This window comes from Panulirus ornatus, chromosome 36 (assembly GCF_036320965.1).
Source record: "Panulirus ornatus isolate Po-2019 chromosome 36, ASM3632096v1, whole genome shotgun sequence".
Taxonomy (NCBI): Eukaryota; Metazoa; Arthropoda; class Malacostraca; order Decapoda; family Palinuridae; genus Panulirus; species Panulirus ornatus.
This window is the reverse complement of record NC_092259.1, coordinates 8,329,338-8,353,112: the sequence shown is the minus strand read 5'-3', so window position 1 is coordinate 8,353,112 and position 23,775 is coordinate 8,329,338. Positions and strand designations below refer to the sequence as shown.

Below are 23,775 nucleotides of genomic sequence, written 5' to 3'. Positions count from 1 at the left end.
AATGTTATTCACACGAATTTCAGTAGTCCACGGCACACCACAACCCCCCCACCGAAGAACAGACTGGGTCACGCCCACGTTCATCAACCTACTCTGCTACTGGGGAGGAAAAAACACATAATGGTTCCTGAGCAAAAAGATACACCTCGAGAACCCTCGAACCTCTCCGTATGACCTTCACGGCAGAACCTTCAATAATTCTACCAGGCTTTAAAATGAGAGGCAATGATCAAATCTGTGAGTGGACACGCTGACACCCATCCTGTGCCCGAGCAGGGGAATACAGTGTGCCAACACAGAGTCAACTGCTGCCTGGCAGTGTTTGCAAAAGTGTACTACACAAAATGCTCATCAGATGACGTTCCATCTACAGGAAAAGGAGGAGGTTTCATCCACGAGAGGTGAGCTTCACTTGCTCATGACACTAAGCAAGTCAACCAATATAAGTAAAACATAGAAAAACAAAATTCAGCTGCTATTAGAATATCCTGAACATAAAACAGAAAAGCTGTTATACACACTAAGGCTGAAACGGAGATTTTAAACTAAAAACCGAGTAATTTTGAAAATCAATTTCTGCGAAAACCATAAGGAATTACAATTAGTTCACAACACTGAACGCGAAAGGCTTTCTTTTTCTTCTGGTCGAAGTTGTTTTGGAAAGTCTGATGGGTTTAATGGTTTGCGTGACCAGAGAAGGGAGACAAAGACTCCTCATGGACACAACCACTACAGATATAACCAACATTCACAGCCTTGGGTGGACCACAAAACTCACCAGCTGATTCAGTTCCACGTCTCTCTTTGGCTGCAGCTTGTCGGGCTGATGCTGCTGTTGCTGCTGCTTTTGCTGTTGTTGTTGCTGCTGCTGCTTTTGCTGTTGTTCCTGCTGCTGCACCTGTTGTTGTTGTTGTTGTTGTTGGTGTAGTGCCGCCTCTTGTTTACAGTCGGGCTGGTCTTGCTGCTGATGAATGGCACGCTCACCTTGGCCACGATGCCCCTGTGTCTCCCACGTGGTGGGCAGCGACTGCGGCCCGGCGTCGCCCGTGCCGTTCGTTAAGTAAGGGTCATGAGGCGTGTGTGGCCGAGACTCAGCCACCGACGGCGGACGGGAGGAGGAGGAGGACGACAACGACGTCGCCTGCTGCTTCTGCTGCCTGGGCGCACCCTTGTGATACTGGTGATAGTGGGAGTGCTTCTGCTCGATCTTGTGATGGTGCTTGGGATCCAACTTGAGTTGGTGGTGGTGTTGTTGGTGGTGGTGGTGTTGTTTCTGCTCGAGGTGATGGGAGTGGTGGAGATAGTATGGGTGATGGCTGGTTCGCCCAGGGAGGGTACTCGTGAAGGTGCCCGGAAGGGTGCCGGGGTGAGTGCCGGACAGGTTTCCGGGAAGGGTGCTGGGGAGGGTGTTGATGTGGGCGCCCGGTGAGGTGGTACCCGGATACGACGAGGGTCCCGACGGAGCCACCTGGGGGATGGGTCCTGAGCTGTGTCGAGGGAGACCCTTGTTGCCCCTCTGCAGCCAGGGCGGCACGCCCCACCAACCGCCGTTCTTGACGTGGGGAGGAGGCCCCGCGTATATGGGGTGAGGTGCCTGCGTGCTGCTCGGCGGCAGGGACGCGGGCCCAGGCTTCACCGAGCTGCCGGAGTGCACCGCCCGCGAGAAAAACCCGCGACTAGGCATGGCGCCGCCTTACATGGCACGTCGTCCACTATCACGAATACCAGTGAGCCGTGCTCCTCCTCCGCTGCTGCTGCGATCGGTGCCACCATAACACTCGGCCTGTCCACTACCGACACCGGCCCTCACGCGGCTACCACCAGTACGCCCCTCACACCACGACACTACCACACCGACACGGAACACTGGGGAGGGGTGGAGGACAAAGAGGAGGTCACGCGAGGACCGTCGCACCTGCGGCCTCCTTACCGACTGACTAGTGGCCGCCAGGTGAGTGCGGCTGCCCGGCTGCTCAGCGCCGCGGGCGGGGCTCAAAAACCGCCACATATAAACACAACTCTCCAAACACTCGTAATATCCCCCGCACCCTCACACCGTCTCGTCGACCCGCGTCGTGAGGAACACGGCCGCAAGTCGCAGGAGCTTGTGGGAGAATCCACAGGGGAGACGGTAGGGCGGCACTGGAAGTAAATTGGAGACAACCCGTTATCCGGCAACTCTTGGCTGGGAGGTGGTGAGCTCACCCCACACTGAGTACTACTCCTCCTGCCCCAGCCGGGCTACAAACACGCCCTTCCTCCACCTCTGCCTTCACCATTCGCTCCTTCCATCACACTACTGATACGTGACACACGTATATACGTATTGACAAAGACCGAGGGTTAAAAAAAAATATATACATATCTGTGCTACTTACGCCACGAATATCCAGAGCCACTTGGATAACTATTTTCTAACCTGTTTCAGTCTCCTGGTGCTTATCAACTTTTTTCACCCGCAGACTTCTCAAGAATTATTATCACACAGTTATTCAAATTCACGAGCATCTGTTATACAGAACACAGTGAAATACCATGATGATTCGGTACAACGCGTCGTGGGCTTGTGGTTTAGAAAAAGGATGGCTTTAAGTCGGCGTGTGATGCAGGAGCGCCGTGAGGGTGTGTGAGTGAGTGTGTGTATATATGCAGATGGTAGCGGGGAGAGGGAGAGAGAGAGAGAGAGAGAGAGAGAGAGAGAGAGAGAGAGAGAGAGAGAGAGAGAGAGAGAGAGAGAGAGGCTCCTGCTCAGTAGGGGGAGCACCCATCACGCCGGAGGAGTGACTCTACCTACATCGGTGTTTGTTTTCCCAGGCAGACTGGGAGGAGGAGGAGGAGGTGGCCAGAGGCATTAACCTCACAACGGGTCCCTGCGTCCTCATCACCCGCTGCCCCTCCTGCCCTCCTCCGCTACCGCCACCCAAATCCACTCTCCCTATACCCACCTCCCTCCAACCTCCCCCTAAAACCACCTCCCTCCAACTCCTCCCTTGCCCTAAAGCTATCCGCACCCCCACACCCCCTCGCCATCCTAACCCCCTGCCTTACACCCACCTCCCACCAACCCCTTCCATGCCCCACAACCATCCCCTTCCCCAACACCACAACCACCTCCCTCCAACCCCCTCCTCCACCCTACAACCACCACCTCCACTATGACTCCATAAAGGCAGAGAAGACTCCAATGAGATGTAAGAAGTCTTACAATCGCTCAATAATTTCCAGAACTTACGTAGATTTCTCCCTAACCGAAAACAAAATAAATGACCAGAAATACTGTGACGGTACGAAGATTCTAAATATGTAAGATTTTTTTTTTTTCCAGCTCAGGGGTTGTAGAACATGGGAATAAATGGCCACCGGATGTAATAAATGCAAACACAACCAGTACCTTCAAATCAAGGCTTGACACATGCTTCAGTGATATCTCTTATCAGGTAAATAATCCTACTTCACGAAGAGACAATTCAACCTATTCTTTTTTTTTTCTTCTTCTTTCAGTCCAGCCTCAGTGCAACCACCGGTGAAATTACTAGGGCACTAATCCTGATCACACTTTCCTACAAAACATTCCAGGCAAGTGCACTTTCTCCATATTACATGATGTGTCTTCTGATTCACCCCTCCCTTCCCCCCTCTCTTTTTTCTATTGGCAGTTGAGCCGGAGGGAGAGGTGGGTGAGGAGGCGCCACCTGCTTTACGACAGCAGATAACCTATCTCTTCGTGGACCATCGGGTCTCCTGTTATTCTCTCCTTCCCGTGTAACCTTCGCCTCTGCTCAGGAAGCAAATCACCACCTCTACCACGTCCTCCCACCCAGAAGTGACTCCTTCTGCCACACACCCGTTACAAACAACAGCATCTTCACCTTGGTATAATCTCACTAATAAACAATACGTGACTAATATAATCACGTGTGTGTGTGTGTGTGTGTGTGTGTGTGTGTGTGTGTGTGTGTGTGTGTGTGTGGTGATGGAGGCGATCGTCTGTCGTGATGAAGACACTGTTGCAGAACCATGTGTGTTGTGTGATGACGGAGGCGAACATTTGTCGTGATGGAGAGGCTGTGGCAGAACAGCCATGTGTGTTGTGTAATGATGGAGGCGATCGTGTGTTGTGATGGAGACAATAAACGTGTGTGTGTGTGCGGTGATGGAGACGATCCTCTGTCGTGATGGAGACACTGCTGCAGAACAATCGTGTGTGGTGATGGAGAAGGATGCAGAAGAACCATGTGTGGCGATGGAGGCGATCATCGTGTGTGATGATGGAGAAGACCGTGTGTGTGTGTGTGTGTGTGTGTGTGTGTGTGTGTGTGTGTGTGTGTGTGTGTGGTGCTGCGGGCAATCACTGTGAGATGGTGGAGACGATGACGTGCGGCGCTGGAGACCAATCATGTGTGTGGCGGTGGAGGCGACCGTGTGTGTGTGTGTGTGTGTGTGTGTGTGTGTGTGTGTGTGTGTGTGTGTGTGTGTGTGTGTGTGTGGGAAGCTGGTCCTGAACAGTGTATGGGAAAGTGAGGGATATTGTCACACAACGAGGGATGCTATCACACTTGCAAGTAGTGAGGGATGCTGTCACACTAGCAAGTAATGAGGGATGCTGTCGCACTTGCAAGTAGCGAGGGATGCTGTCACACTTGCAAGTAGCGAGGGATGCTGTCACACTTGCAAGTAGCGAGGGATGCTGTCACACTTGCAAGTAACGAGGGATGCTGTCACACTTGCAAGCAACGAGGGATTCTGTCACACTTGCAAGTAGCGAGGGATGCTGTCACACTTGCAAGCAACGAGGGATGTTGTCACACTTACAAGTAACGATACTTCAGGGGCAAATAATGATGGACCTCAAATCTGTATCACTTTATAAAATAATCATTGTCTGTCACACTTTATTAACCAGTTTCATTACCCAATTAGATTAGTCTCTGAACATTTATAGATACGATAAAAAAGAGCCCATTATTCCTGGAGTCTTCCAAATAATTCTAATTATACACCCACAAATTCCTGGGGCTCTTTCACATAATTCTAATTATAATTCCACAAATTCCTAGACTCTTCCAAATAACTCATTAACCCACAAATTGTAGGATTCTTCCAATAATTCCTACTACAAACCTACAAGTTCCTATACTCCTCCAAATAAATATTATCATAAACCAATAAATTCCCGGACCCTTGCAAATAATTATTATAATAGACAAAAATTCTTGGACACTTCCAAATAATTCTCATCATAAAACCAGAGCGTCCTACACACCACTAGATCTTTCTCCTAACGAATCCCACAAAGGCCCGAACCTTTCCAAATACCAGAAAACTTGAGGGTTCGAAATCCGTCACGAATGCAGCAAAAAAAAAAAAAAAAAAAGCGAATCGGAACGTGCAAGTAATAGGTATGTTTACGAGGTAGATAACCTCCTGCTTTCTCTCTCAGTTGTATGAAATCCTGTTGACGTTTCGTTAGTGTAGTGTGTACGTGACCCCGGAATAAATATATCTCATTGCGAATCGTTTTCCACAAAGACTTGATAACCAAAATAGAAACTCCTCCTCCGACTCTTCCTCTTATTCCTCTCTCTCTCTCTCTCTCTCTCTCTCTCTCTCTCTCTCTCTCTCTCTCTCTCTCTCTCTCTCTCAGCTGACGGCGCAGTGAGGTGGTCACATGAGCGGCAGACTGGGAACAGGTGTCATGAGATGGGGCCGCGCGCACGAGCGGCCTGCGGGCTCTTGACACGGTGTTGGGCTCAGTGGACCGGGACACTCCCGCCGAGGCGGGCCCACTGGACCGGGACACTCCTCCTGCCGAGGTGGGCCCACTGGACAAGGACACTCCTCCTGCCGAGGTGGGCCCACTGGACAAGGACACTCCTCCTGCCGCGGTGGGCCCACTGGACAAGGACACTCCTCCTGCCGAAGTGGGCCCACTGGACCAAGACACCACCAACCGAGGGTGTGGACCGGAACACCACCTATCGACCCTGGGTAGACCATCACGGCCCGGCAGACACCTCTCTAGCCAAGCTGTGGCGGTGAGGTGGTCATGAACACCTACACGTTCAAAAGGTCCAGCGGCCCGCCACAACGACAAGGGTCAGGATCTCTGAAGGGAAATACCTTGCATGTCTCTCCCCCCGCCCTTCACGTATCCAACTTCAAGGTCACTCACCCTCTCTCTCTCTCTCTCTCTCTCTCTCTCTCTCTCTCTCTCTCTCTCTCTCTCTCTCTCAACTACTCCTAACCCCGCCATGCACCACATGGCCTCTGGTAAGCTTAAACGCACCTTGGCAGTCACTTGGTACAGCAGCCTCAAAGGCACACTCTTTGCAACGCACTTGATGCTTTCGACCGAGAGCCGCACTCTAGATAGCGTTGCATCACCCTTTTAAATGTCACACCCGCATTTCGCGCTGGGGTGGGGGGAGAGAGAGAGAGAGAGAGAGAGAGAGAGAGAGAGAGAGAGAGAGAGAGAGAGAGAGAGAGAGAGAGAGAGAGAGCAAATCTTGAGACTCATGGACGCCAGAAATAATACCCACAACACTGAACACGATCCCTTTCACATTGCCAGAATCACAGACACACACACAAAAAAAAAAAAAAATTCCTCTCGGATACAACCTCTTACAACATCCCGTCCAGTCACAATAATAATGGAAAACACCGTTCGTCATGGCTAATCATCATCCACCACATAAAGAGCAATACGAACCGCAAATTGACCGACACTACAAGACCACAGTCAGGCTACAAAACTCACGGCGTCAACAAGACCCCTTGGGGAATGCAACGCCCACACCAGCTATGAGGAAGGCTACAACAGCTATTGAAGGGGGTTTGGCGTGTACCTAACCCCCCTTGGATTGCCACGACGAGGGGTTTGCGTGTGCCTTATTTGCCACGATGATACATATGAGACTGTGTGTGGGGTGTGGTGGTGGCGGCGACCGAGGAAAGTTGTTGGCTGACATACATAAAGAGAATATCGTGAGTCAGAGTTGGGGGAAGGGAGGGAGGGAGAGGGCGTCGCCAACCTTGTAGGACGCCACACGACCACCACAGGCAGTCGAAACCACCAACCACGCCTTCTGCCTTCCTCATTACATTCTCCCACCTCGCGTGATATTCGCTTGTATCTGTCGTATGACTCCAACCTTTTCACTTTACCGTCCTAGAAATACACGCGAACGTACTCTCTCTCTCTCTCTCTCTCTCTCTCTCTCTCTCTCTCTCTCTCTCTCTCTCTCTCTCTCTCTCCCCTAAACTTTACACAATCTCCACGTTTCCATCTCCCTTTGTCTTTGAAGCCTAATACAAACAGAACCAACAACCTGGACAGAAAATAAAAGAACGGCGTCTGATCGAGTGATTGAATCACATACATTCATCATCGTCCGAGCACCGAAATGAACCATAACTCCATGATGGGTACAGACACAGACCCCCAAAAGAGCCAACATAGCAAATTACTCCCTGAAATGACGACAGATTGTGAGTAGGATCAGTGACAAGACCAGAGTGTGTGTGTTGGGGTGTGTGTAACTCGAGCCACGAGTGATCGGTAAAAGGCCTCCCTCCACACCTTGGCTTCCCATCATCTCGTGCTTTCTTAAGAATCTATTTTTGTTTTTCCCCCATATCAACATACATTTTATGCTGGAGGGGAGGGGGGGATCCTCACCAGGGATAATGGCTCCGCTTACAATCTTTATACGACGCTAACTTGGCCTACCATATGAGAGAGAGAGAGAGAGAGAGAGAGAGAGAGAGAGAGAGAGAGAGAGAGAGAGAGAGAGAGAGAGAGAGAGAGAGAGAGAGAGAGTGTGTTCGGGATGGCATTGCTCAGCTCCCTGCATCCCCACACACGACTCCTACAGTTTCAGTTGACCACAACCTTGGCAGGGTAAATACTCTAAGGGATCATTACTACCACTTGAGCTTGGACCTCAACAGAAAACGAACACTACACATGACGTTTGGAACGGGATACTCGTGTTTGTACAAAACAAACTAAATTTCAAATAATAATAGTAATGATAATACTGACACACCATGAAGAGATGGCTAAAATGAAAGATAGAATCTATTAACGTGAGAGTACAATCATTTTTCAAAGAAATCCTTTTGTATATATAATCGTGATATGCACACGATTCATATAATGCGCTCTATAATATACGTTTAGCTAGACAGAGCTCTCTCTCTTCTTTTAGTTTTCCATTTTTTTCTGTCTATCTCCACTATCTTCCTTTCTCCCCTCCATCTACAATAACACCGGACCCCAGATATTACTTTACAGTGTGATGATCTAGATCAGTGCTCCCCTCCGACATTTAACCCCTTACAGAAAACGTATATGTGAGGCGCTTCGTAAGGGGATACTCAACCAGGGTTTCCCCACACGAGATCCACTCATGGCCATTCTGGAAGAGTAGATACCAGAGAAAACAGGAATGTAAGAGACGTTCTGTAAGGGTACACTCACTTAAGTCATTACGTGTTCCCTCCAGGATTACAACTCACGCATATGGTGATAATTCATGTACCAGACAGAAAAGGAATCTCTCTCTCTCTCTCTCTCTCTCTCTCTCTCTCTCTCTCTCTCTCTCTATATATATATATATATATATATATATATATATATATATATATATATATATATATATATATATATAATGCACGCTACTTCGCAAGAGGGAACACACTTAAGTCTAGATTTCAGAATAAATGCTTTCGTCGAATCTGCAAAGAAAAATCAAAATACACCTCTAATAATGCCCCTGTCTCGTTATCCTCAATCAAATCCTTGAGTCAAAATATGCCCCCTCATATTTTACGCTCATTTTCACAAGCTATTTACATATCTTGGGATTACAAAGAAACTGCTCAACTGATTCAAAAATTCTCACCTTTAGAGTTAATTAGTAAGATACAATCAGGACCTGAATTCATTATATTATACTGATCTTGAACCTTGGAGGTATCCATTAATACCTGCCAGGCTTTAACTAATTTGGGACTTTTGCAATAAACTTGATAGTTAATCAGAGAAATTTTCAGACGATACACTGTCGGAGTCATCCATTTGTCTGGCTTACGATAAAATCTGAATTTTTTACGTCAGTTTACTTGCTGGACTCTCTATAGTTCACAATTTGTCCCTAATATCTCTCAAACTAGTTTTATACAATGCTTGTTGGAGCAAAATCAATAAACAATGGTATCTTTTTTTTTTATTTACAACGCGTGAGGCCGACAAGATTAGTGTACCTTCGTCTCCTTCAAAGAAAACGGATACAATTTCGTTTTCTGTAAAACTCACTTTAATATCACCTTGGCTATTTAAGACACACTACGAAACAATGACAAAAACCTTCCATTAGATCATCAATCTATTTTCTTAATCTACTACCAACTCTTAACTTTAGTATCTATAACCACACAGCCTCAATAAGTCACAATATATCAATGTGTTTAAAATCTGGCATAGCCAAAGCTTCTCAATAACCGTCTATAAATCTGGGTATATTAACTCATTCTGAAAGAAATATTGGGCACCTTGTATGGTACTGGGTTCTACTCAAGAAACACCGGTAGCGTATCAGATACCATCAACCTTTCAGCCCCTCAGCTGGTTTAGGAGAATCAGATTAACACGATACGTGACATATAACTTGAGATAGGGAATTCAATCTTATACACAAAAGTGGGCCGCTCTTCACACCTGTCCATGGGTGAAATCTACATATTCCGAAGGTCACTATTTCTGTCACCTATGTTCTGTGCAAAAGATATAATATTCCCTCGTTATTTCAACCAGCTGTATCAGGTCTTGCATGCAGATCCGATATTAATATTCCAATAATCACATGATAAGCCTAGTCACTGTTCCCATTTCTGTTCTCGCATGCCACGTATATTTATGCAACTTGTGTAACTCTTTAAGAGACTTGTGTGCCTGAATCCCTTTCTTGGCTTCCACGAGAGGTCTGTCGCGACTTAAAACGACACACCATGAAGGACGAAGATCAGAAAATAACGACCATATACAGACATTAATAACTTACTCCTAAGGCACAAATAACCTATCAAAACATAGAAAATAACGACCATATACAGACGTTAATAACTTACTCCTAAGGCACAAATAACCTATCAAAACATAAGGCATAATTTTTAAGCTCAAGGCTGAATGGCGATATTTTTTTTTCTAATATCAAAGAAGGAAAATAAAGAAAATGACAAGAGACTCCTACGGAGAAGTAAAAACGTCACAGGGAAAAGATGAGAAAGGAGGGAAAGCAAACGTGGCCGAGGCCCGCGCCTGCGGACGTGGGCTGGCACGAATGGACGCCACAGCGATCGCTGGGTACAGCTTCCGGGATCCCGGGGCTCGATAAAAATTGGATGTCATTATCTCTTTGTCCTCAGAACAATTGCACAACAGTTTGTCGGCATGTTTGCCAATTCTCTTTTCCTCTCTCGCCCGTTTAAAGTGGGAGTTCTGAAACACTTTCACCCGCCAGAGCGGCTACATAAGCCCACCTTCCCCGCGGCGTCAAAGATTCAGATGTTGTGGAACCTAACGTGTAAACTCCGTCCACGTTACTCCAACCCTACACACACACACACACACATGCCACACAGGGCCATGGGTAGCTTCCGTGAGCACCTCTTATATCAATAAACACATTTCTTTACCTAAGAGCAAAGTCCCTTGCAAACAGGCCAGGTTATATCACCTTGCCTTCAAACTCGCCACCGTTTCTCTAAGAAAGGCCATACTCACTGCGCCCCACGTGACGTGCTGTGACAGTGTAACCAGGGGTTCACTCACCTGTAAAGACCAAAATACACATGAGTATCTTATCAGTACGGGCATGCATGATTACAGTGCACGAACAAACCATTACAATTCATGTAATATGAATCATATATATATATATATATATATATATATATATATATATATATATATATATATTGGAAAGGACCACAATTTTGCGAGTGATCAAGATATTCCTATGAGTCCACGGGGAAAATGAAACAAGTGCACTTTCGTGTAATAATCATAACAGGGGAGACACAAGAGAGAAATAAAAGTCAGTTGATATACTTGGGAACTTATGGTGTGTTTCATTTTCCCCGTGGACTCATAGGAATATATATATATATATATATATATATATATATATATATATATATATATATATATATATATATATATATATATATATATGACAAAAGAATATAAATGAACCAAATAACATATGAAACCATCGAACGTGTCAACAATAGCGATCACTTTGAGTCATCAGGGATTTCCTTTCACAGTATATAATCAGGAAGGATCGACGAGGAACATATATGTGTGCGGTGGTGGCCTGTTGTGCTGCCAGTTTACCGAAATTAAAATAAGAATTAAATGGAAATATTGGTGTGGAGGGGAAAATATCATAAGCATCTGTATTCAGTTTCCTGGCCAAAAGTGGGGAGTTTTTTATTTTTTCTTTAAAACGTTCCAGGGCAGGTTACGTTCTAGGTTGAACTTTTTTTTTTTTTTATCAAGGGCAGGTTAAGCTCTAGGTTGAACTCTTTTTTTATCAAGGGCAGGTTTAAGTTCTAGGCTGAACCTTCTTTATGAGGCAAAAATGGAGCAAAATTTAAGAGAGTCATGAATCTTACCGTTGTTCGAGTCATTGGATTCAGGGCGGGTGAGGGGAATGTATACATGCCTACGATCTGATACGTTTGACCCGACCCTCTCTGCAGGTCAGGTCGAACGCATCCTTACCATACCAGGTCATGACTCCCAGGGACAGGCGGGAGAGGAGACAGTTCCAAAAAATTAAATAAATAAATAAAAAAGATCTCTAGGAGACTCTCTCTCTCTACGCTGGAGACAAAAGTTAAAAATATACTTCCCCCCCTTTACAATGAAGAATTCTTGATTCATTAAAAGTATCGAAATAAACTGAAAAAAATACAACGCATTAGCACTTCTTGGACAGGAACTGTGTTTCTCAATGCATGACTTGCGGATCCTTTTGTCGTGGACTGACCTGTGCTCAGCCCAGTCAAGAAAACATCAAAAATCATCTATTGACAATATCAATGTATATATCTACAGCGGTAGCACAAATATGGCAACTGAAGGCTACGTTACAAGAGCATACGAGACATGCGTCTGACGCAAGCCATAACCGATAATCCGCGCCACCGTACTGTAAAAACAGTCCTGTCGTAATCTGAGATTGGCCTCCTTTCTTTCCCTGGCCAGTGTGGCGAGCGGGTGTGGGCATGGCCGCCACCTCCCCCCCACCTCAACCCAGCCGACCAGCAGGTGGTGCGGCAGCAGCCCCTCCTCCTCCTCTCCCCTACCGTGTGCCACCCCCAAACGGCCCAAGGGAAGCCTCACGAATGCACGCACGACGAGACCTACGCTACGACGACCCTACCTCCTCCCTCACCCACAAAAACCTGACCCCCTACACTTCACTCCTCACACACGCACACATCCCTTCCTCTCTACACCTGCTCCCCAGGTGACCACCAGATCCCGATGTAGTACTCACGACATAGCCAACATAAGTATTCCATCGTTCTGTCGACTGATACCTTTATCAATTCTTATTATTTCACGACTGACGTCCATCACGAGTCGAGTCAAACGACGGTTGAAAGACGTCCACAATCAATATTACTCCATCTCAACCCGGTGACATAACGTCCTCAATGGATTATCTTTTGTTTTTTTTCTTAAGTTCTCACACCAAAAGCAGCAATGCAGCAACAATTAATTTTCTTACGCAACACACACACACACACACACACACACACACACACCTTCAATGCAATTACTCAATCTAATTCTCTTCCTTAATTACTTGCGTCTGTACGGTCTACCACGCGGGTAAACTGAATAAAATCACGTGAAATCATTTCAAAAGAGGAGTAAGCGTCAGCTATTTGTGATCCTGTTCCAAAACACGAGCTCTATCGCCAGTTTCATAACTCTACTTTCTGAAGAATAAAAAGTAACAACGTAAAGTAACGTAACTTTATAAAACGGAGTTCTCCTTTAGAATCCATCAGGACAAATCATAGTGATTTTTAAAACGCGTTATCAGTCATCAAATCTATTGATATTTACGAACAATAAATGGTATTCTCACCATTGTTCCCAAAAGCGTGAAGTTTACAATTCTCAAATTACTTAATCTTAGGAACCCATTGCTGTAACATTATCTGCTTTACGTCAAGGGTATAATCTTAAGAACCTATTGTCGTAATATATTATCTGCTTTACGTCTACAGTATAATCTTAAAAACATATTATTGTAATATCTGCTTTACGTCAAGGGAATAATCTTAAGAACCTATCATTACTATGTTATCTGCTTTACGTCTACAGTATAATTTTAAGAACCTGTTGTTGTAATATCTGCTTTACGTCAAGGGAATAACCTTAAGAACATATTGTTGTAATATCTGCTTTACGTCTACAGTATAATCAACTACCAACTAACACTCCCATGGGGAGGGAGGGAGGCCAAACGCACCAAGAAGATGGTGGCGGTCGTGGCTGTGGCTGTGGTGGTGATGGTGGTGGTGGTGACGGCGCGGTTCCAGAGGCCGGGGGGTAAGGTGGTGCTGGAGAAATTGTCGGAGCACCAGGAGGAGGAGTCGCTATCGCTCGAGTACGGGACACGCCTCGGCTTCAGGAGCAAGCCACGCCCCAGCACCTGGCCGATGCACCAACACTCGCCCAACACTTGCCCCGAGTCCATTGTCTCTCGCACTACGGCCGCCCGTTCGACTCACTGACGGAGAAGCACCTGACGCTGAGGCAAACACTCGCCTCGTGTCCATCCTCCCTTGATCAAGACTGCAGCCTCATGCCCGGCGCTCACTGCGGGAGAAGCACCGTGAGGGGGCGTGTGCGCTCCGACAAGGATAGCCCAGGAGCAGGTCCTGCCTGCCTCGGGTGGGGCGTGCAGGAGAGGAGTTCATCACCGGTAAGAGATCGAACACCGACGTGGTCGTTCAGGTTTCCAACTCCTCATATTCTCTCTCTCTCTCGTCTTCTCTTGTCAAGCCACACTCCCTTCGCTGTGTTCCTTAACCTACATCACTTACTTTCAAGTTCCTGTAATTCACTCGTCCGAACGAGGCAGGAAATTACGGCATTGCAAAGGTGGCCTCATTTGTCTCCTCATCTTTGCATCACACAAACACTATGAGTCATTTTCCACACGCCGTGCCAAGGTCGGCCGCCGACTACAGCCCAGAAACTGGTATAATTTTCATCAGAATAGCACCAGGAACTGCTCGAAATACCAAGTAAATACACTCGTTAATAGGTCCAGCTACCTGGAACGATCGCAGATCGACCACGACGTCAACAATTTTTTTTTTTCATGTCTTTTTTTTTAACATATCTGAACATCTCGTGAACCTACGTGGCATTAAGGTGACCTTTTGCTTAACGGGCAAATCTAAGACTCCTGTTTTCAGTAAACATGTTACCACTAAAGGATATTATCTTAGCACTTCCCACTATCCCTTCCTCAACTCCTCTCTCACAAACACTGCTCAACATTAACCAGAGTTAAATCAATTCTAGGACCTTGGGGTCACTTTTCAGAATCCCCCACACCCTCATGTTATCATCCAATCCTCTAACTTATACCACTCCAACGCTATGTGCTTTCTTTCTCATCCTACAACCTGAGAATTTCATATGCGATTCCAGCGTCACTTGACAGCTATCCTTCACTCTCTTAATATTTCCCTCATCAATAACCACATCTGAGCTATCATGCTTTTCATTTTGCACACTATATTTCATCACTAACACGTTCCACAAACGTCTTCTTTAATGACACGTATCTCCAGCGTTACAGAACAATATCTGTACCAAGTTTCAGACCCTTTTCTCATTACTCTGATTCTCCTTTTTCTTCCAAGTCTTCTTTCGTACCACAAATCGTTCCCATTATACCCCTACCAGATACGAAACACATCACTACATGGTGAATGCAGGTTCTCCTCCAAGTATCATTTCTTCCCTTCAAAACCGTAGAAAAAAAACCTTCAGTTTAACTCATCATATTCTCCCCCACCCTCCTCGCCACATCTCCTCCCACTAACCTTCCCATATGCCTCCAGTGGGAACTGGGTGGGTGTGTACGTGGGTGTAACGGTCATGGTTGCGACGGGTGTTCCACTGCAGTGCCAGTGTAGTGAGTGATCCACCTGCGTTGCTGTGCACCTCAGTATAACAACGTAATATATATATATATATATATATATATATATATATATATATATATATATATATATATATATATATATATATATATCGTGCCAGGTGGGGATGTAGGTCAGTGTAGGCAGAATGTTTACCTCCCATGCTGTCGTGAGTGCCAGGTGTGAGTGTACGTGGTTCAGTCAGTGACAGTTTACCTCCCATGCTGTCATGGGTGTCAGGTGAGAATGTACGTGGTTCAGTCAGTAACAGTTTCCCTCCCATGTTGTCGTGGGGGCCAGGTGGGAATGTACGTGGTTTAGGCAGTAACAGTTTACCTCCCATGTTGTCGTGGGTGCCAGGTGTGAGTGTGCGTGGGTCAAACAGTAACAGTTTACCTCCCATGCTGTCGTGGGCGCCAAGTAGTAGTGTACGTGGGTCAGATAGTAACAGTTTACCTCCCATGCTGTCGTGGGCGCCAAGTAGTAGTGTACGTGGGTCAGGTAGTAACAGTTTATACTTCCTATGCTGTCAAGGATGTCAAACGGGAGTGTCTATGGATGTAGCGGTGTCAGTTTACCTCCCCAGGCAGTTTAAAGGATGTCAGGTGAGAGCGTATATGGGCGTAAACAGTGACGGATCGCTTCCCGTGCCGTCAGGGATGCCAGGTGTAAATGTGAGCGAGTGAGGAGACTTGAGTAGAACGTAAGTGGGTGAGGGGACTCATGTAGCTGGCAGGCGTAAGGGAGTGGGGTAATGGAGGAGGACTGTAACTGTAGTTGAAGGGTGGTAATTAACCCGGTGCGGGTGGCCGGTGACGACTCCCTCCCACAGCATAATTTGGCTTGGGAGTTCGACGCGGTCCTGGCACGGCCGACACCAAGGCAACGTCTGGCCGCCGACTCTCACGAATTGCTTCAACCTAACCTTGGGTTGGTTCTCTTGCCCCAAGATGTTTCAGCAAAAAGAATTAATGAAATCCCATAACCGTTTCCCAACATTACGACGGAGAAGCTGGAGTTCTTCTTCCTGAGTAGAGTCGACTGGCGAGTCTGTAGCACAAGTAACACCTTCTATCAATGACCTCGGATTATGCCATCCACGTCTCGAGTCTAACAATTATATTCGTTAAGAGAAAAAAAATCAAACTTCAGCTTTAATCTTACATAAAAATGTGAGAGTCTGATTACGGGAGTATCTGTGGGACGTCTGAGATTACGGTAGCACCTCTGGGGACGTCTGAGATTACGGTAGCACCTCTGGGGACGTCTGAGATTACGGTAGCACCTCTGGGGACGTCTGAGATTACGGTAGCACCTCTAAGGACATCTGAGATTACGGTGGCACCTCTAGGGACGTCTGAGATTACGGTAATACCGCTGGGGACGTCTGAGATTACGGTAGCACCACTAAGGACATCTGAGATTACGGTGGCACCTCTAGGGACGTCTGAAAATACGGTAGTACCTCTCGGGATGTCTGAGATTACGGCAGTACCTCTGGGGACGTCTGAGATTACGGTAGCACCACTAAGGACATCTGAGATTACGGTGGTACCTTTTAGGGACGCCTGAGATTACGGTAGTACCTCTAGGGACGTCTGAGAATACGGCAGTGTCACTGGGACGTGAGAAATTACATCATGAATCAACGTTCGCCGCAGCGGTAAACCTTCCAAGCGAAAAACACGCAACGGCTTCCCTGCCGTCGGAACCTTGGGCGCGGCGACTTTCTGACGCAAAAGGTCATATCCTCAAGGACCAGCCAGCAACTCTCGCATCATACTCCCCTCTGACCACACGTGACAACGTACACTGTATACTGGTACACTGTATATTGTATACTGTGCCCATCGACTGGTGTTGTGGTAGCGACCTAGTTTAATCTGGCTAAATGAACGGGACGTCATATAATTTTCTGTCTCCCTCGACCACATTACATTGGTCTGTCATGACGGTACAAATGACTGTACCTTCGACGGTCTACGACGGTACAAATGACTGTACCTTCGACGATCCACGGTACAAATGACTGTAACTTTGACGATCTACGAAGGTACAAATGACTGTACCTTCGACGGTACAAATGACTGTACCTTCGACGGTACAAATGACTGTATCTTCGACGGTCTACGACGGTACAAATGACTGTACCTTCGACGGTCTACGACGGTACAAATGACTGTACCTTCGACGATCTACGGCGGGACAAATGACTGTACCTTCGACGGTCATCATTACAGTCGGATCTACGTGTCTCTTGTAAACCATTCTCAGTTCAACAGGAAAATAAGGTTCAGGTTTCGCACTTGTTACAGTCACATCCGGGGAGTGTTATTAACTGCACCACTTCCTTCGCCCTACGGGACGTGGGCCATATACGAGGCGGCGCCCGTTAGGTATATACGTGTCAGTACGGTGCTCTATCTAGACAATGGGGGCTGTACGCACTCACGACGTCGACCCCGTCCTTCCTCATGCAGTACAACAGCAGCCCGACCCATGGCAACGACGACGACGCGACCCTTGAACATATATGTCACTACACTTTAGCACGACAGGGTACGACCTCTCGCCACGACGGCTACTCCCCCTTCAGAACGTAAATACACGACTCCTGAATACGACGTTACGATCCCTTGGGTATCGAGGGACAGGGCTCTGACCTCAGCTTGAGGAGGTCAGGTCAAAGGCCAGGCCATCATGGCTAAGGGTCAAAACCGTCGTGTTTAAAGAGCCTTAACGTCGTGCTCAAGGGCTGCTACGTCCTGCCGGAAGTTTCAAAACATATATGGGTTATAGAGCTGACTTTACATTTCAATACTACAATATGTAAAACCCACAGAGCAAAACCACACACACACACATTTATAACATAAACCGCTACAACACAACCACCTAAATTCCACATCCAAATAATGCCTTAAAAACAATTTCTTTTTTTTTCGGGAGTGTGAATACGAGATTTCCAATCACTAGGACACACTAAATCCTCACAATTCTGGCCAGTATGCTATATATATCTTCACGACTCGGGCAGTTAGCTGCTGCCAACTTCGTAACACTTAATGCATGACACTTAAACAGTTCCTCACTAACAGGGGCCCCTTGGCATAAGGGTCAGCCAGGCCCAGCGTGGTGCTGGGAGCACTTGTCTGCCCCGCGAGGGTCGGGAGGAGAATCACAACCCCTCCCCCTCGTACGGCACAACACTCTCTTACTCGTTGCACATTAACTTCACAACACCCGACACTTGAAAAAAAAAAAGTTTTCACTCCGCCGTCTGTCAAATATTGTAGTCCTCTGAAGCTGCCATACACCCGCATGATGTCTACACTGATCACCACAACGGAGAAATGTAGGCACACACACACACACACTGTGGGCCCAGTAGGGTAGGTGCGCTACCAACGTCTTCACGTGGCGTTAAGGAGAGCACTAGTGACACGAGCAACATACGAGGCGGGTCCAGAGATGAGGGAGGGAGGGAGGGGGGCGTGGCGAGAGGAGTGGCAGGTATAGACACACAAACACACACACACACACACACAGCTGTGGAGGTGTGGCGGAGGTTGTCCACAAGGCCCGACCCCCAGTACTACTGTGGCGGCTTGCCGCCTCGCCTCGGCCCTGTCACACATCTCCCACACTCCCAACGCACGGCATTATACGCACTCTCACGCACCCCACCCCCCTCCCCCTCCTCCCAACGCTCTCACGTCCTCGCCCATAACCCCAAGTCTTCACCTGGTGCATCTCAGCCGACACACCCGTCATTCCGAACGCACCCATACCAGCCAGACACCCGGCAATGTCACATCCCTACACGTGTGCCCGTGTGCTGACCCCCACACCAATCCTCGCCCAACACGATCCCTAAAAATCTCCAGCCACACGGGACACGGGCGTGTCCACAGGAGGAAAATAAAATACCGTCATATAATCCCGGAGGCCAATGACAAGGATGGACGAAGGAAGAACTGATGTAAACTTCTCGAGGCTCCATATTGAGTAGCTACAGAATAATGGGAAGAATCATGAGGAAACTGACTTACAAATTCTTTAAATGATCCGTAAAAAAGTGTCCTACAGTAAGGGAAGGCCCTTCAAGGGAGACGGTCGGCCCCTCCAAGGGTGGCGGAAGGCACTTCAATGGTGGCGGAAGGCACTTCAAGGGGGTGGAAGGGCCTCCAAATCAATGTGGTGCTTGAGACGGCAATCTAGCCACTGTGGAAGGAGCGTGTATCAGCCTCCCTAGGGGAGGGAGGCAGGGCGTCAAGCGGTGAACAATGGTGTACTGAGTTCCCAGCCATGTTGACCCTGGGGTGCCCTGGATCACATCCTTCCCCGCCTTGTGTTCCCAGCCATGTTGACCCTGGCCTGCCCTGAATCACACCCGACCGACCGAAACACAACGATATCATCCGTGTAACTTACCGACTCTCCATAAACTCCATCAATTTCAGCTTCAGTGTGTGCATGGGTGTAGCAAAGCTCCACTCACGGGAGAAAAGCCTTAATCGAGGTCAGGTCTATATGTATGTGTAAAGGGGAGGAGATGGACGAGAAAAGGAGTGCGAAGAGTTAAACGATGAGTGTAAACAGTGAGTATGGAAGAGGCATGGAGTCCAAGCCTAGTGGCTTCGATGTGATGCGTTAGAGAGCAAACACCAGCCACCCATGTGAGAGAGGGTGTTCAAGATCGTTCCCAGTGTCAACACTCATAACTCAGGACGGTACCATTTGGGATTATACCAACACACGACATTTTCGTACAACCTTATCATCAGATGCTTTATATGTGTAATTCTTCCGACATATTAATATGCATTAGCCACGACATTTCTTGAACAAAAAAGGTATTAATATTCGAACAGCATAAATGGCTCCCTGGACAGAAGCAAATGTTAAATACCGATCAAAGCGAGATTTCTCGTATTGGCCTAGATGTGCCTGGGGATCCGTGGCTGTACAACACTGTCATACTCACACACAACCTATAATCCACAACCTACGACGGACTTGCTCTTCCTCACACACTCACAGACGTCACTGACCCATCTGCTCGGTGCCCCTGTCATCTGAGGCCACACCTGAATACGACAATATACCCCACTGAGGCACTACACGACACTCAGTGGGAACTGTTCCTCCAGTCACCAGCCTCCGTGCCACTTCTCTTGTCCTGCAGTGCCGTTGGCGTTCGTTACTCCCTGCTAACCTTGTGCTGGTGAGCCGCTAATGACTTTCCTACCCCAACCCCCTCCTCCATGCCATTTCTTGTGGCACCTGGTGAGCCTGCCTCTCCTGCAACTCCTGGCGCTGGTGACCCGCTCCGACGCCACCATGCCAACCCCTGTGTTGTGGTGTCATTCGTGTGTATCCTCTGCCACTCCTTGTGTTGTGGTGTCACTCGTGTGTATCCTCTGGCACTCCTTGTGTTGTGGCGTCACTCGTGTGTATCCTCTGCCACTCCCTGTGTTGTGGCGTCACTCGTGTGTATCCTCTGGCACTCCTTGTGTTGTGGTGTCACTCGTGTGTATCCTCTGGCACTCCTTGTGTTGTGGCGTCACTCGTGTGTATCCTCTGGCACTCCTTGTGTTGTGGCGTCACTCGTGTGTATCCTCTGCCACTCCTTGCGTTGTGGCGTCACTCGTGTGTATCCTCTGCCACTCCTTGCGTTGTGGTATCACTTGCGTGTATCCTCTGCCACTCCCTGTGTTGTGGCGTCACTCGTGTGTATCCTCTGCCACTCCTTGCGTTGTGGTGTCACTCGTGTGTATCCTCTGCCACTCCTTGCGTTGTGGTATCACTTGCGTGTATCCTCTGCCACTCCTTGTGTTGTGGCGTCACTCGTGTGATCCTCGACCACTCCTTCAAGTGAAATGTCACTCGTTTGTTCCTCCACCACTCCTTAAATTTTGGTGTTCTTTTATATATTTTCTTTTTTTTTGGTCTCTCCCCTTCACCCACCCACTTCCTTGTGTTGCGTGCATCTGTGTCAGCACCCCACCCACCCACCTCTCTCCACACTTTCCACCCCTTGTGTTACCGCGCCACTTGTATGTTCTGCAGTGTCACTGTGGGTGGTGTTGCGAGCCGTTTGTTCCTGTGGTGGCTGGCGGCTGCTACCGCTCTCCCAAGTGTTTCACCAAACCGGAGCAACACCAACCATCTCCCTCCTACTCCTCCTCCTCTTGGAGCCGGACCATCCCTCCATCTCCGGCAGAAGGCCAGCAGTAAAGGGGCCATTTGTGGTCTGCTGTGTAAAAGGCGGCTCTACACAAAAGTCCCTCTCACGACAATATGCTGTCGATTCTGAGAAAGCATTTCCACCCTCTGTCTCAACCCCCCCGCCCCTCTACAGTGACGCCAACGTCTAAATCCCACGCCAATAAGAAAAAAAAAAAAGGTAATTTCCGCTTAGGAAAAAAAATATTCATTCCAATGAATTATTCACAATTTTTCTCACAGAAACAAACATAAAACTATGTATTAATATATAAATGCAACTTCTAGCTGACATAAATCAAGTTACTATTAAGTATGCATTCATTGACGAATGAAAATAAATAATAATGCTTGACGGGTGTGGGGGTGGAGAGAAGGGAATGAGGTAAGAGTGAGTGATGGCAATACTGCGGGAGCAGCCCTGGTCTCCCGAGGAGGCCGAACTTCGGATGAAAGACCACGGTCCTTCCAGCCTGGTCCACGCTGCTGGTCCGGCACACACACACACACACACACACACACACACACACACACACCATGCAGTCATCAACGCGGTAAACGGAGGAAAAATATCACACCCAACATTACCAGGAACCCAACCCAGAAGATAATACCAAATGGCGTCCTAGCTACGTCTCTTCGTTGTATACCAGCTGACTTATATTTCTTTCTTGGATCTCCCCTGATGATGTGATTATTACACGAAAGTGCACTTGGGAACTTTTCGTGTTTCATTTTCCCCGTGGACTCATAGGAATATATATACACACACAGACACACACACACACATATATATATATATATATATATATATATATATATATATATATATATATATATATATATATATACATCATGAGTTTACGTCTCAAAGGCTGCTCCATGCTGAACCTAACTCGTCATCTATAAGCATAGTTCCCCACTCGCCACTGTTCCACTGCATTAAATGTAAACGACAAATAATATTCTTTCCCTCCCCCCCAAAAAAGACAGAAACGACAGCATCCGCTCTCACAAAGAGCAATTAAACTGTGGGGATGAAAAATAATACATGTTGCATCAAAGTGCACTGGTGTGGCATATGCTCGCCCTATTGCCTTTTCGTGTGTGATTCGATGCGATGTGTGGAATTACCTCTTTTGCAGAGTACGTGGGGAGCGTTCTACGCTCGTGGGATGCCATGGCGAGGGTTCTACACACGTGGGATCCTATGGGGAGAGTTCTACACTCGTCTGACCCCATGACGAAAGTTATACACTCGTGGGATGCCATGGCGGGGAGAGTCCTACGCTCTTGGGACCCCATGGGGAGAGTCCCACACTCGTGGGATGCCATGGCAAGAGTTCTACACTCTTGGGACCCTATGGGGAGTCTTACACTCGTAGGATCCCATCTCTTGACCTTACAGTCCTAATCATACAACACTTTAAACGTGTGTGCGTGGTGTCCAAATTCATAATTACCTCGATGAGTTTGTTCCAGTCATCTTCAACTCTTGCATCTAAATGTATCTAAACATTTTTGCAAAGTAAACACTTCTTGGAGACTTTCATGCCATGGCCGCTGGCTGTTCTCTACACTTTTCGAAGAACTGCTCACTGGTGACTCGATTAGATTGGTTTAAAAACTCAAAAGGTTATGATCCAAGTCGCCCCTTACTCTTCTCTCTTCCATGGGTGACCAAATTTTGGGTCCATAACCTTTTTACCTGTAAATCATCTCTCTTAATCTTGGCACCATTTCCTCGCTCATCTCTGGATCCTCTCTAGTCGTTCTCTGTGCTTCTTTACCTGTATCAACCCTACTTTGAGATGCATATTATATTCATGGCCAAATGGACGATGTGAACAGCTTATTGCATATTTCCTTAACCACAGCTCTGTGTGTGTGTGTGTGTGTGTGTGTGTGTGTGTGTGTGTGTGTGTGTGTGTTTGTGTGTGTGAAAGTCCAGTTCACGGTCATGTACTGTACCATGAACCGACAAATGCATGACCACGAGAAGCAAGATGTCTCAACTTCCAACCATTTCTTTTTTTCTTCCAAGCCCCGCCAGCTAAGCATTCCCTCCAGCCCCACGCACAAGCCTCGCCAGCTAAGCATTCCCTCCAGCCCCACGCACAAGCCTCGCCAGCTAAGCAATCCTTCCAGCCCCACGCACAAGCCTCGCCAGCTAAGCATTCCCTCCAGCCCCACGCACAAGCCTCGCCAGCTAAGCATTCCCTCGAGCCCCACGCACAAGCCTCCAGCTAAGCATTCCCTCCAGCCCCCACGCACAAGCCTCGCCAGCTAAGCATT

At 47.5% G+C, this 23,775-nt stretch overlaps 1 protein-coding gene across 2 annotated transcripts in view; it reads right to left on the bottom strand.

Moving 5' to 3' along the window:
* Positions 1-14,250, bottom strand: part of LOC139760288 (uncharacterized) — a 92,735-nt gene extending 78,485 nt beyond the window's left edge. The window contains exon 1 of one of the 2 annotated variants that reach the window (XM_071683252.1): positions 13,563-14,250. In XM_071683252.1, coding sequence (XP_071539353.1) covers positions 13,563-13,790 — 228 coding nt within the window. In that variant the 5' untranslated portion in view covers positions 13,791-14,250. Of the gene's footprint in view, positions 1-778; positions 2,126-13,562 lie in introns of those variants that run through there. The other variant, XM_071683251.1, reaches the window with a different exon arrangement.
* Between the last annotated feature and the right edge of the window lie 9,525 nt (positions 14,251-23,775).